This window comes from Apis laboriosa, unplaced genomic scaffold (genome assembly GCF_014066325.1).
Source record: "Apis laboriosa isolate Shangri-la unplaced genomic scaffold, ASM1406632v1 scaffold18_cov149, whole genome shotgun sequence".
Classification (NCBI taxonomy): domain Eukaryota; kingdom Metazoa; phylum Arthropoda; class Insecta; order Hymenoptera; family Apidae; genus Apis; species Apis laboriosa.
Genome location: NW_025222233.1, coordinates 2,544,701 through 2,560,312, shown reverse-complemented (window position 1 = coordinate 2,560,312; position 15,612 = coordinate 2,544,701). Strand labels below are relative to the sequence as shown.

The 15,612-nt window shown below is 42.9% G+C and overlaps 1 protein-coding gene across 4 annotated transcripts in view; it reads right to left on the bottom strand.

Moving 5' to 3' along the window:
• The window catches only part of LOC122711881 (ETS-like protein pointed), a 117,385-nt gene that overhangs the window by 92,186 nt on the left and 9,587 nt on the right, over positions 1-15,612 (bottom strand). For all 4 annotated transcript variants that reach the window (XM_043931037.1, XM_043931036.1, XM_043931039.1 and 1 more), the window contains one exon: positions 9,790-9,997. In XM_043931037.1, coding sequence (XP_043786972.1) covers positions 9,790-9,997 — 208 coding nt within the window. The remainder of the gene's footprint in view (positions 1-9,789; positions 9,998-15,612) is intronic.

Sequence of the window (15,612 nt, the reverse complement as noted above, 5' to 3'; positions counted from 1 at the left end):
GTTTCATTCGTAAAAATAAGAATGAAGAAAGAGAGAATATAAGAATATAACGGTTGGAAAATGGAGGATCGATTCTCGAAACCCGATGAATCGAAGGGAACGAGATTCGCGGTGGAGGTACGACACTCGAAGAATTTATATCTCCCCGTCTAAAAATAGATCATCGATACACCGTATTCTCGGTTCGAAGAATGAGCCACGGTATAAATCATGGAAACAACCAGCTGTCGGTCAACGATAACCGATTCCAGAGATCGATTCACGAGCGATGAATCGAGGATTAGATTAAACAGGTCCTATAGATTTACATTTGAATTTATCAAAAACCAATCGATCTATCGCGATATCGAAGGATCGGATATCAATGAGAATACTACCGACGAGTCTTTGATAAATTACAACGTAAAAATATCCACGCGCTGTTACTCGTTTATCACAACGATAAATCAATCGTTTCTAAAACTAACGAACATTACTCGCTCTTTCTTTCAACGAGAGAAACGATATAAATATAAATATACGATTGAAGAAGAGACGAACCGTGTAGCCAACAATTTCTTCCTCCTTCGCTGTTCTCGAGGAAAAATTTTTTTTCGAAGCGAGGCACGGGGTAATTTGGAAATCTTGAAATTCCCTGTTCACGAGTGCACAGCATCTGTCCACGGGCAAACGAGATGCCAGACGAGGGGAAGAACGACGCAAGGATAGAGAGGAGGAACGAGAGAAGGAGAAAGAGAGAGAGAAAGAAGAGGAGGAGGAGGAGGAGGAGGGTTTGTTTGAAACTGTAAATCGTCGTCTCCGGGGATCGAGGACGTGAGAACTGTATCTGCGTCTGGTCTCGGGTAGGTAAGCAAACCGGGCCGAACGAGAGACAGGGAGGAGATGTTGAAGCGGCAGTCCTGTGGAGACAGAAGACAGAGAGAGAGAGAGAGAGAGATATGGCGAAGAGAAGAGAGGAGAGGGAAGGGGAGAGACGACCGCACGCACAGCTGCGGTTACGCATTTCGCGCAATGTTTCTACGCTGCGTTCTGCACCACGTTCGAAGAACGACCCACGCCAACGATCGATTCCTTTCGATGACAAGCGAACGCTTCTTTTCACACAAACGATCGTCACAAGGATACGCTTTTGCAAAGAGCTCCGATCGACCGGATGGATTTCTGATAAACGTTTGCAAATATCTCGCGTGAACATTTTCACGCGCCTTTGAAAATTTTTCTTCGACAAAATTTTTCTCTCCCCTCCTGTAACTGTAATGACTTTTTATACCTGCTCGATATTTGTTTCCTACAATTTGTTTCGCGTTCCAAGCAAGTTTATATTTAGCAAATATTTGCAAATATTTCTTCGCAATCGGTGAATCGAAGCGATGTGTGATTCGAGATGAGTTGAAAAAGAAAAAAAGAAAAAAGAGATCGACAGAATTTTAATTCATTTGCCTGGCAGCGTAATTACACGTCGCTTTGATGTCTCTACGGTGTCTTCAAATTGCCCGAAGCTCTTACTTTCGAAAAAGGGTCTATTTCATTTACAACACTCTTCTTTCCAACATTTCATATCCACCTAATACATAATTACGTTCCAACGTCGTGATCGTTTTTTTTTTTTTTTTTTAATATCGACAGAGAAAAGAAAAGATTCGAAAAAGATTGCGCAGTGAAAAGGGTTAAAAATAATCGATTATGATCGAGGCGAGAAAGGTGTAACCAACAGGTACACGCAAGTAGAATGCAAGCGGTGGATAATATATGAAAAAAGGCGAGCGTGGGACCGGTCAACTTGGTCCCATAAGTTCACGTTTCCCTTTCATGATCCTTTCGAGCGTGCACCCTCGTCCAATCGCTCTTCCCCACGATCACGCACATTCTCATGCACTCGTGAGGCTTCGACCGCATTTTTTTTCTCTCCCCCTCCCCCTCCCCCCATGTTTTCCCTCCATTCTCTCCGCCGTCGAATACTCTCCAACACCGGTGGATCTCTGATTTTTACCGACAACTTCGGCGACGATCCTTCAAATAAATATGCAAAAAAAAAAAAAAAAGAAAGAAAGAAAGGAAAAGTAAAGGAAGGAACGGATGGGTACACAACACGGTCGTCTGTTTCGCGTCACTGTCGACAATCGAAGAAAACAATTCTCCAATAAGAGGAACCATCTCTCTCCCGCGAACAACCTTGTTCCAAGAATGGAAGAAGGTACACTGTGCAGACACGTACCGATTCCGCGAACGGCATTTAGAAAACGAAGATTTCCATTCCCCACATTGTGGGATCGGGCAACAACGAGGCGAGGACGCGAATTTGGCACGAGGGGGAGAGCATAAACTCGCGTAAATAAAATTCTGCGCGGTTGCAAAATGTACAGGTTGCATTTCCATCAGGGGAGTCTCTCTCTCTCTCTCTCTCTCTCTCTCGTTTGATGATCCAACGGCATCCTTCTGCGTCTCCTTCGTCGATATGCGAACATCGATTGTGTCTCCGTCGTGCAGAAGAGAAAGCACCGTGTGTGCGTGTTTGTCCACCGAGAGGAAAATGCAAAGGATCTGACTCTCGTCGCGTTCGAGGATGCCTGTAAAAACCGCCTCGTCGCCTCGAGTCGCGCCCGTATCTTTCCGTCCCGCCACTTTTAAATAACGCTACTGTGGCCTGGCCTACGTGACTAGACTCCCCCGTGTCTGCTCGTGCGCCTCCACACCGACGAATCTTATCAATCACTCGTCGCAGACGAATATTTTTTTATCCCCTCCTCCCTCCCTCTCTCTCTCTCTCTCTGCTCTCTCTCCCCCCCCCCCATTTAGCCTCTTAATGCCGTTCTCCTGCGACAGGGACACGCGCCATCGCGACCATGTTACCTGCAGCGATCCCACCGCGCGAGGAGGAATCGTAATCGAGCGAGGGTGGAGGAGGATCATCAAGTCCAAGTCGAAATTGTTCTTTTCGCGGAGAGGTTTTTGAGAGTCGTTCGAGCTCGTTGGTGGATCTTCCTCAGGTTCGAGTCGATCCTTCTCCAGGTGCAGATGGGACGGAGATTAGATTAGATCTACGGTCGAGATTCCCTTATCTTTTCGACCGTGTTCTACGTGGGATGGGGCCGTGTTCCCGAATGGAGAGACACTCAATCCTCGAAGTAGTTTGGATAAAACTTTTGAATGATGGACTTTCTCTTAGAGTTGGTTGGATAATATACAATATATACTCTCGACTCGATTTTTGTTTTCCAAAAAAGAATCTAAAACTGCTGCTCCCTTTGCCACAAATATAACAGTAGCGATTTTATTTATATGAAAAAAAGGAAAGAATTGGAAAGAGGTAAGGAAAGCGTGGAATCGGTATGAGACAGAAGTAAGAGTTGGTTTCGAAGTTGGCCAAGATTTTCAAAAGCTAGGGAGCTGTCGATCGCGTATCCAATTTGTCATTCCGAGAAGCGATCCTTGGTAGCGACGGGTATGCGTATATATATATATACATATATCCAATTTATTCCGCAGCCAGGTAGCACCGGATGAGCATGGCTCGACGTCTTACGTGCCCTGTGTGCTACGAAGGGCCTCGACGTAGAAAGAGAATCAACCACTCACTTTCCTCCACGGCCGTGCGTTACGGTACCGAAGGACAGACCAAGTCTTTCCAACTTTGAGACTTTGCGATCCTCGTCGAGTCCCACTCACGAAAGTTATCACTTGTACGCACAGAAGAACATTTCGATTCGTTCGTTTTAAAGGGAGAATTTTTAAACGTGTCGAAGAAAGAAAGAATGTTTAAAGCCCCGTTTTCCTTTCCCTGTGACAGAGATTTTACAGCCCTTTTACAAGGAGGACAAGAGAAGGTTTAACGTAAATGGCGCGCTACCTGTATTCGAAGCTTGAACACGAAGGGAGGTAAAGAGTTTTAGGATACGCGAGAATACGTGTTAAGTTTTTCTTTTCAACGAAACGAGGTTACGTCAAATATCGTATGTAAATTCGAAGAAAAAAAAAACAAGAATTTGTTTATCCATCGTAGATCCGTGGAAAGGAAAAGCAGTTAGTTTCTAAATCTTTATCCCTTTATTCTTCGCTATCTCGAAACACCAGAGATTAGCGCGATTAGACGGACCAATTACCGGGACGGGGTCGTGATGCTTTACTCTCAAGACGCGAGTACGAACCGGACGATTAATTAACTCGAAAGCTGGCTGTCGCGATTGCGATAATTAGAGGAACGAGAGAGGGAGAGGGAGAGAGAGAGAGGGAGAGAGAGAGAGAGAGGCGAGGTTCGTGCACGCAATTTTCTCATTAGAGGAGTGTCGGTTTTCCAGTCGTGGTAAGACGACGAGAAGGAAACGCGGAAAGAAACAAATTTCACGCGTGTACGCGTCAATGTCGCGGCGGACAATGGTTATTTGCATAAAACATTCCGGCCGGCAACTGTCATCAACGTCCTATCAGGTGGCACGGGGTGAGAAAGGAGATCCGGTAACAATGGCGAGTGAACGGTTGTTACGACTAAGTCCGAGAAAACTTGCATTATTCAATCGCCTCCTGCGACCGCCAGGAAAAATGTAAACGTCTCCTCGTTCCATGTTTCCAACTGCGCTCGAATAAAATAACCCTCTTCCCGATCGAACGCGAGCGTTATTCCCCATCTTTTCAAACCGATCCACGTTTACGTACAATTTTCTCTGTAGATAAAAATCGATCATAATTTTCGATTTTATTCCTTCTTTTTTTTTTTTTTTTTTTTTTTTTTTTTTTTTTCCTATTTTTGTCTTGCTCGGAGAGAATAAAACATGAATATAAATCAATGAGGTTTCACCGCCTCTTTAAATAGAACTTTTATGCAAATTTTATTTATGAAATAGAGCGGTACTTTTTCGTAGTTGAAAAAATGTTTACTCAAACAGCTCTATTGTTCCATTGTAAAAAAAAGTTCTTAGATTAAATTGCAAATTCAGAGAGAATATGAAAAACTTTCGACGCAAACTTTTATCAAAAGAATTAATCGAATTTCAACATTGTAACACGGCATACGAGTGTTACCAAAGTTTTAATAAATTCTCTTCAAGTTTATTTACAACCAAGTTTTAAACATCCTCTTCAACGCTATGATTTTCATCGACTCCTCGTAAAAATTAGGAAAGACTTAATAAAAACTGGTGTTAACGAGCAAGCAAGGAATCAATGGCGTGAATCGAGTTGGCCTTCGATCCTCGGATTCCAAATTTTTTTCCACCAGCTTCTCCAGAGCTGGATGGCTCATTTTCCCTCCATGGGGGGAGGGAAAAAACGCTTGATCGAGCGACACACGCGAGCGAGGATCGAAGCGAAACCTCTAATTACTACTGCAGCGGATTTAAAGCGCTCGATTAACGTTCCTCCTCGCCTGTTCTTCCCTCCGTCTCCAAACTTTTTTATCGTATTCCATCGGTATTCTTCGCGACTGATAAATCGATCGTCCACGACATTGATCATCTCGGTTCGATCGCGTGATTTCCAACAACTATTTCTCTATCTCTCTCTTTGTAAATAATTACAGATTTGGAACAATGAACCGACGTATAAACGAACCGACTATTCGAGAAATTCCTGATGTTTATTTCTCTTGGATCGAGTTTATCCTACGCTATCAGCGTCTCGCTCACTCTCGTCGAAAATTCGAAGAATCGTTAAAAAACGTAAACGTAAGATGGAGGAAAAATTGGCCCACAGAAAATCTATTCCACGTATTCTCCTTTTCCCCAACAACAATCAATCATTTTTCTATTGATTAAAGGAGGAAAATCGTCTGAGAGTTCTTCTTCCTCTCTCGATTCGTGGTTTTACGGAGAAGAAAATCGCGTCGATGGAAAGCAAAGCGCGGAATCACCGGTGTTAAAAACGTTTTCAAGGATGACTCACGGATCACATACAGCGAGAAAGCTGGAAAACCGTGGAATCAGTGAAAAATTGCGATCGTGCGCGTGTATGTATATACGTTTATATATATGTGTGTGCGTTTTAAACGGTGCGAGGAGTAGAGGAGTAGATAAGTGGGTGGACGACGGATCCAGCGGCGGGACAGAGCGAGTACATAGACGCGCACGTACACACGCCAGTAAAGGAGAATGGAAGGCGGGGGCGTTTCAGTGGGGGGGCCTTAATGAGGATGCTGCTGATTATCCAATTCGTAAATTCTCGCTACATTTTGATCGTGCTCGCCGAGCCGCGAGTAACAAGAATTACTTCGTGCTTTATGCCATCCGATTTCCTCTCCTCCTTTATCCTCCTCGTTTCTCCTCGTTTCCACGTGCCAATCTCCTTCCCCTCCCGCGAAAAAGGGGAATAAAAATTTTAAAAAAGCACGAAAATCTATACGTTTGTTGATTTCTCGTTTCCATCATCTTGGAGGAACGAGAAGATTATTTTTCTCTCCTCGATCGTATTTATTTAAAAAAGGATATTTGAAAACGTGCAAGAGATGAGAAAGAGATGAACGCCGATTGGGCCGATGAATTTTTTTTCCAGCGTTTCTTTTTTTAACCGCCAAGGCTGATCGATATTTTCGTCCGATTCCTTAAAGGAAAGAGAACGGTGTACATCGCGCATATTAACCACTTTGCCGGCTGCATTGACGCAATTGCACCGTCAAAGTGTTGTTCACTGTCAAGGACGAGGCGAACTCCTTCCCCGGCTCGCAGACGTTGCATTAAAACATTACGGATCGTATAATGGAAATATTGGGAAATTTGTGCAACAGAGCGCACGCTGCCGATCTCTGGATCGATCGAAGCGACGGATAGAAGACGATAACTCGTCCTCGCAATCCGTCGCAATTTATCCCTCGAATCAACCCTGACTTCGATATGACGCGATTTCTCTATGGACCACCATATAGAGACGCTAACCTGTCGTTCGTGGAATTCGTTTGCTCGAGACGTCGGCTCGAGCCTCGAAGCTTCGAGCAAATTGTATGCAAATCGACTCGCGATATTTTTAGACTATTATATGCACTCTCGATCAATTGTCCCGTACCTTTGGAATACAGATACGCATTCGGTACTCGTAAGCCTTTTCCGAGAATTCTCTTACGAGCATACTTTCGACGAATATTATTTTTCAACGAGCACCTCTTCTTTTTCTCTTTCTTTCTTTCTTTTTTTCTTTTTTTTCTCGAAGAGAGAGAGAGAGAGAGAGAGAGAGAAATAAAACGAAATGATGAAAACATCGGTTCATCCCCCTCTCTATCATCTCTCGTCTTTTTTTCCTCGCGGCCGTTTTAAATTTTAAAATAGCACAACACGCAACGTCGTGCGAGCTGGCCTGCGCGATCTAATCGGACAAGTTATACACGAGTAAGTGCTTATGCAGCTACCGCTCATATTATGCAAGCATCATTCGATGTAAGTGCACCTTTTAGTGTCACAATCCAACGGTTAACAGGACACTACAACCACGGCGTTGGATCGATCGTGTTTCAACCGAGGCACATGTCGGAATAGCTGATTCTAGAATTCTTTCCACTACCCACATAAACCCTTTCCATCATCGGCCCTCGAGGTGGTAAACAAAATTCCAAGCCATTTTTACATCCTCCGTAAACTCGAGGCGGAACGAGTCGACGAGTTTCCGTTGACTAGGCGCGATTTCGATCGAAACGTTTGATAAAAGAGCGTGGAATATACGCGGAAAGGAGGAAGAAATAAGCGCTCGAAGCTTCTTCTCTTTCGACCATCTTTCTCTGATAGACTAACGATAACGCGTTCTATGAATAAATGACGAATTTCCGTGGAATCATTTGTACATTATCATAACATTAACCGTCCGTATGCCATCTAGAATCACTCGAATCTCTTTTGATCCAGAAATTAAACTTTTTCCCGTCCAGTTTTTTTTCTTTTTTATTCCATCATTTTAAACGACATTTTTTTCCCTTCCCCTTTTCCTCAAACACGACAATTCCTACATCTCCCTGTTTATGCTATACAACACGTTCGATTTGATATTTTACTGAAGTTTTTCAGATTCAAGAAAAAAAATTGAAAGCATCCTTACATAAATTCTTACAGAAATACAAAACACTCCTCTAAAAAAAGATCGATATCCTCTTATACTTAACGAAATAAAATCCAATAAATAATCCAAGAGGAACAAAGAGGAACGAGGATAAATGATAACAATAAGGAAGAAACTTTCCTCGTCCATTACGCGACAGAGATTCTAAAAGTAAAAGGGGAAGGGGGATGCGATAATTAGAAGATTGGGATTACGATTACGATTACGATTACGTTATTTCCCCGCCCGGAAACCTGTTACGCGTTCGTGGCACATATAACAGCGTGCATTAACTGTAAAGATGCCCGATGAATATGCCTGCGAGACTGCGGGGAAATTCAACGTCCCCTCCCTCCCACAGCCTACTGAAACGCGCGGTGAATTAACGTCACACAAGGGAGCCACGAAACGCTTCCCTTCCTCTCCCTTTTCTCTCCCCCTCGGCTCACAATAGGTATCTTGTGGCGCGTTAAAACTACAATGGCCGCGTACACGGCTAATTGAAACATTTGCCTGACGACGATTACTAGACCGGCCGGGTAAACACCACGCGTGAACGTGTCATTTTCTCACGCCAACACCCGATACCCCCGCCACGCAAATTGCATAGTTACGATCCGAGCGACGGCGGATCGTTCGATCGTTCGATCTATACGCAAGAATATTCTCGACTCTTCTGTGAAAACAGTGTGCATACGTGTATATATTTATATATGTGTGTATGTGTGTGCGAGATAATTAAAGAAAATGCCGAGATAAGGAGTTTATCCGATCTAGATCTAGCCTAAACAAGTATCAATTACAAGTATTTTATTCGTGGCATTTTCGCGATTGGTTCGGCTAAATTTCGAATGGATAGGCGGAGTTAATAATATTCCAAGTATGATACGATTTGTGACAATACGAAGTTTTTTTGGATCGTGTTAAATTTTCTATAGGTTCGATCTTAGGCAATCTTTCCCTGAATCGTATATCTCAATACCTTTTTAACCTTTCGCCGTTGTCGATGCGGTCATATATTACGGGAAACAGGTATTGATTTAATTTCGCCCGTAATGCATCCGAACACACATCGCGAAATATTTTTGAAACTAGGTTATCGAACAATGGGGACGGGGATACGGGGATAGGGGGGACGGGTTAAACCGAGAAACGGAACTGGAAATCACGGATTTGTCGATCGATCGAAGCGGTTATTAGGCCTTCGTTAATCGAATAAAACGCAAATTGAATATCGCAAAGTGGAAGTACTCGGTTGACCCTTGATTAGTTCGCGGCCTATGTTTCTTATAGAACTTCTATTATTAGCTGAAAGATCTCCGTGATACTTGCAAACGTTTCAAGCCGAGCGGAAGACCCTCGATTATACACGTATCCTTTCGAATAGCTGCGTAAACTTATCTACCCACACAGTGCGCCAAGGAAACCTTACTTAAATAGCGAGAAATATTCTTTTCTCTATTCAATCGTGGCAACGTCCTGATATGCATAATCGTAACCATGAAGAAAAATTTAAAACAAAAATTTACAAAAATCTCTGTAAACACTTTCTTAAACTATCCTCCTTCTGTGAAATTCTTGATCTCATCAATAACAGTGAAACACGCTTCGATGTCGTGCGGAAGATACTTTACTTTATAAAATTAAAATACTCGCAAAAACTTGGGTTACTGATTTAAAAAAAGAGGTAGAGATAATACAAAGACAAATCGGACGGATTTCCAGTTAATCCAAGCAATTGTTCGCGCGGAGGTGGAAAAGCGATGGAAAAGAAAAACTCACCCAAGGAGCTCTCTGGATCGGATAGGTCGGAGAGAGAGGGCACTTTCCGCATCGAGGTGAACCTGCCGGAGAGGGCAGGCACCAGGCCCTCTTCCTCGGCGTCAGAGGCCAGCTCTTGTTTCATCAACTTCGCCATACCCGTCAACATGCCGCCACCGTCGCTAATGCTGCCGCCTCCCAGATAACTGCCCACGCCTCTAGCATCCCGCTGAAACAGAAGAAAGCGCACACTTTCCTTTTAATCTGGACCATTCACAGAATCTTTTCTTTTTTCAGCATCGGATCCGTAGATCCGAGGATCTACAATTTGAAAAGAGTTGAAAAGAAAATAATAGAGTTGGATGAAAGAAGGTGACGTAAAGTTGTTTTCAAACATTTTCCAAGTGTTTTTAATCATTCAAATTTTCATAAAATATAATATAAACAGTCGAATTATTTATCTGGAATAATTTTAATTGTTATAGTGAGATCAACGAATGATGGATTCTTATCCGATGTTTTCCATTATAAATTTCGTAATCGATGAACGTAACAAATACGTTACATTCGCATCATAGTGACTTGTCGTACCGCGATATTACTCACCGTATAGTATCAATATACTACTAGTTAATCCAACAATCATTTTCCATTTATAAGTTTCGTAATCGGTAAATCCACGTTACTCGCATATATATACATATATATATATATATATATATATCCATTCACATTTTATCTCGGTACTACGATACTACCATAGCATACATATGTCGGCCGGTTCTTGGTACAGTTATCGAAACGGAGCTCGAGAGGGATCGTAGTTATAGTAGCATATCGAGGGACCGAGAGAAAACGAAGACTGGTGAAAGATGGAACGTGGAAGAGAAGAGGGCTCGACCAAGGGGGCGATAAGGATCGTGGCGGATCGGCGACGAGGAAGAATCATGGAGGAAGAAGAGGAAGAAAGAAGGTCAGGATCGTAGGAAGGTAGGATGAAAGAGTCGCGAGGAGAGACGGCGTCTCGGTGGAGGCATGAATGGACGGTGAACCTGCTGGAGTTGACGTGCCGGATGGGGAGAGAAGAGCGGAAAAAGAGCAACGGGAGGGAGGAGAATGGGCAGGGAGCGACAAGAGGTGGAGGGGGCGGATAAAGGAGAGCTCGACGCGGGAGAAAGAAATAAAATCGCTGAATAAGAAACGGGCAGAGAAACGAAATAGCGCTCTATGAGGTGGAAAGAGAGAGAGAGAGAGAGAGAGAGAGAGGGGGGGGAGAGACACGAGACGGATGGCCGGAGAATGGAGGAAGACGAAGAATGAAAGGGACAAAGATATTGAAAAGGTTGGAGAGGAAGAGAGAAAAAGAAACCGCAACGGTTTGATCGAGACGAAATCAAACTTAGATGGAAGGAAGACGAACGTATTTATGGACGAGGATGAATTTTATATAGGACAGTTTTATTATTGGTTTCGAATATATCGATGATATTTTACGAAAGATCTAAAAAAAAAGAAAAAAGAAAGAGGAAAAAAAGAGTAAACTTGATAGACGAATTAAGAAATTGACTATTACGAGGATAGTGGGAGGAGAGGAAGGGAGATGCAACAGAGTCGGCGCGCAGAGCGATAGCTGCGACCGCTTGACCTTCGTGCGAGGGACTCCAAGTTGAATGAAACGCTGCACAAGAGAGTGACGCAACGGTACGCAATGCAACGACAACGCTGCGACTCGATGCAACATTCTAGCCTCGCCGTACCTACGTTCTTCCACTCCTTTCTCTCTCTCTCTCTCTCTCTCTCTCTCTCTCTCTCTTTCTCTCTTTCTTCTGCTCACTCCTTTTACGCTGCTCTCCTCTCCTCTTTCTCCCTTCACCTCTCTCACGATGCACTCGATCCCTGGGTCTCGCCCTGCTCGTTGCACTCTACGAGTCTTTCCCCTCTAATTCTTTCCACTTTCCCCTCCCGTCCCCGATGGACGAGTCGGTCCATCCAACCACCCTTCCTCCGTCACCAGACTCGACTCATAGATGCACACGCATAAGTTCGACGGATCACGGTTGATGAATTTCGAATTTATCGTGCACGAGTGAAGGAACGAATAGATAAGTTGTTGATTTTTCTGCGCCGATTCGGAAAGGTTTCGATGTTTACGGAATTCAAGGTGTTGATGAGATTGTAAGAACGTTGCACACTTTCTAGAATAATCGGTATTTCGAGTTGCAAAAAGATAAACGCTCTATAGTGATATACATATACATATACGTATACGATATTCGCGTTTATCTATAATATTGATAACAACGTTCATGTTCATTGAATATTCAGGTTACTTCTGGCTCTCCCTATACCACCGCCGACTCTCGCTATCGGTTTAAACATTCTATTTTTTGTAGATACCGGCCGCCTCTCTAGCGCCACGACGGTTGAACTCGATGGAAAATTTATAACGTAAATTACGATAGCGAGCGCGAGTCTAATAGAGCAAGGCTTCGTTGAGAAGAAGCGAAGAAAGCGCGAATAAAGAATGGAGATTTCGCGTTAATGGGGGCCCGATTAAATAGCGAGTCGAACAACGGCTCCACTGTCTTCCACGATAATTATTTTCCCCTACGTATTGGCGGTATACGAATGCAACACGTGTATGCAGATAGGCGGTTTCGACTGGTAATTCTTGTCACGCGTTGCTTGCCGTCTTTCTCCGCCAGTCCATCTATCTGTTTACCTATCTCTTCCTCTTTCATCATCGGCATTCGAACGATACCAAGCCGTGCCGATTCGTTCCACTACGTTAGATCTACGTGACCGTACGTACGTTCAGGCCACTTGCTTCCGAACCAAACTGCCAAGCTCGATCGTGTGGCTAACCATCCAACAAAATATTTCAGTAACGTACCACGGAATATAATATCTCTACTAGACCTCGATGGATTGATATTTCGAGTCTTTTTTTATTCCCATTCAATTTTATCTTTTGCCCGTTGCATAATTAAAGCGGGACGGTCAATTATAAAATCATCCGAGTTTCCACTCCATTTTTCCACGCCAAGTTCACCGGGTCTCGCCTACGCGAATTCACTTATTCGCGATCGATGAGTGTGCATCACGCTCGCGCCTAGATAAATTAATCGTCGTACGAATTACGAATGATGCAATCCGCAATTATTTCTCGGAATCCGTCGCCGTTCTTATCCCCGAGCCAAAACGACGCGGAGTACAACTCCCACTCTTTTATCCTTTATAATTAACGCAACGAGTCGAATCACCGTTAATATATTCAAACCTCTCTCTCTTTCTCCCTCTCTTTCTCTCTCTATTCCTTTCGAAGAAAAAGTACGGACGAAATACTCTCATCTTCATTCGCGTTAGTGTATCGTTTCGATCTATACAATTTTTGCTTCCACGAATTTCTTAAAACTCGAACAGATAATTTTATCGTTTTATTGGATGAATATACATACACACATATATATATATGTATATATATCCGTGTGTTATCGTCGTAATTTTATAACGCAATTCGCACGATTCTTCGGATCAAGTTCGAATCGATATGGACCGATGGGGACGATATCGCATGATGGGAAAAGAAATTTCGCTCGTGCGAGGAACGGTTATAACCTTCCATCTTGGTGCATCAAGTCTGTGCACCTTTGGCCGCCACGGCGACGACCTGGTTCGTATAAGAACTCGGCATTGTGCTTCTTCTGAACGAACTCGAACCGTTCTCTGAATGAGTGAGTAACATAGGCCACGTGGAAGGGGGACAGAGAGGAGTCGAAAGAGAAGCGGAGAAGAGAGAGAGAGAAAGAGAGAGACCGTCCTGGCCGGATGACAGAACGAACAGCGAAAGCCAAGAAAGAGAGAGAAGATCGTTGAAAACGCCCTTGAAAGGAAGAAACGAAAAGGAGCTATTTAACACGTTTCACGTTCACCGCCATCGATAGCTATTTTAACCCCCNCCCCCCCCCTCCAATTTACTTCTTTTCTTTTCCGAATTTTGACATTGTTCGTAAAACGTTTGGAAATTTACGTTTTGGATGTCCAAGTTCCTTGAAACTTTGCCATTAACTTGGAAATTGGATATATATTGCATTAATAGAACGAATGTTGCAACCGTGTCGAAATTCATTTTATTAATTTTCAATTGGACCCCTTCCTTTCTTCGCTCCCTTCTTGCACGGAAAAACATTATTTCGAAACATCGTTTCGAGATGGAGGTTTCATCATTGAATATTTTACGATTGTTTTATCGTTTTAAGTAGCCTCGAAGTGGTATAGAGACATAAATAATACAGTTGTTCAAACTTATTTAATTTTTCGTTACGATTCGATCATCGGAGCGATGATTAATCAATAAGCTAACAAGATGAATCAGAAGATTAAAGGAAAAAGATAATTCAGAAGAATTCGTCGCATCGACAAGGCATTGTTTCGAGCAAGAATGGGAACAAAAATAGAGCGTTCAATAGAGCTTGCTTGGTAATGTCCTTTCAGACATGTAAATCTATTCGAGCCGTGCAACAACTGTGCAGGAATAAAAATGCTCGAGAATATTTTTCCACGATCGAATCGTGGCCGAAAGCCACGTTAAAACTTATCCTAAAATATTGAGCGCTCATCCCAATAAAACACCATCCCTCCTTGATTCGATTACTCGAAACGAAACTAGTATTTCGAACTTGTTGAGAATTGTGCGCCGCATTAAATTCGCGGCTTCACTCGTGAAACATTCGCCGGTTTTTTTAACAACCGATATCGACAAGTGGAAACACGTGTCAAATGGAAAATGAACGAACGAGACGTTCGACCGTTCATGTTTAACACCGTCATTCGGATAATTGACAACGAGATTATAAATTGAAGAAAGAGTAACCCGATAAACGGATAAATGTAAGAGACAGCCAAGTAATAATTCGAAAGTACGGGACGGTACGAGATTATAATTGGTTAATTTTCCGCGTATCTATATAAAAGCATGTTCTCGCGATCGAGACAAAGTTTCGATGGACGAATCGATATTCGAATCACGAAGATAGAATTAGTTAGATACAGTTACGAAATCGAAATGCATTTCACTAAGGCAGACAAGCCGTCAATGAACGTAATATCAATGTTTTCTGAGACCGAATGTCGCCTGATTGCACGCGCGTGGGCTACGATAAGATAAGGTCTCGCGAGGAAGCGTTGAACACAACGATTTTTCGATTCAAATAGCTCAATAAAGCTATGACCAAACATTCTATTTGTTAACTCTTTAACATAATAACATATTATTTCGCGATATCGCGTCAATAATTCGGTGAAAAACACATTATAAAATTCGACATTGGACGGTTAAAAATATCGCGTATCGAGGCGTGATTGATCGATTTGAAAAATAAAAGGGGATCGTCGATTTGTTATTAAATTTAATTGTATGCCTTTGTGTTTTTTTTTTTTTTTTTCAGTGATAATCTGGGAAACGAATCGATCGAACAAGGGATTACAAGGGTACAGGGTCTCGGTGAAACGCAAGTATCATCAATGAACCGAGAAAAACGTCGATGGATACGTAACGTCCGCCATTCATCGCCCCGTTGGCTATTTATACGATGCTCCTATTTATCAGCAATGAATGACAGAAGGCACGCGTGATTAAAAACTTTTCCGCTAGATCGACCTGATTGCTCGCGACGTAAATACCGGGCATGGATTTTATTATCCCTCGTTAAAAGCCAAAAGGTTACCCCTCGTATATTTAGAAGCTCGTGAACCTCTCTCTCTCTCTCTCTCTTTCTCTAGGATCGATTGCAAGAAGATCTCGACTATCGAGATAAATACTCCGTCACGTTCATCTCTCATATA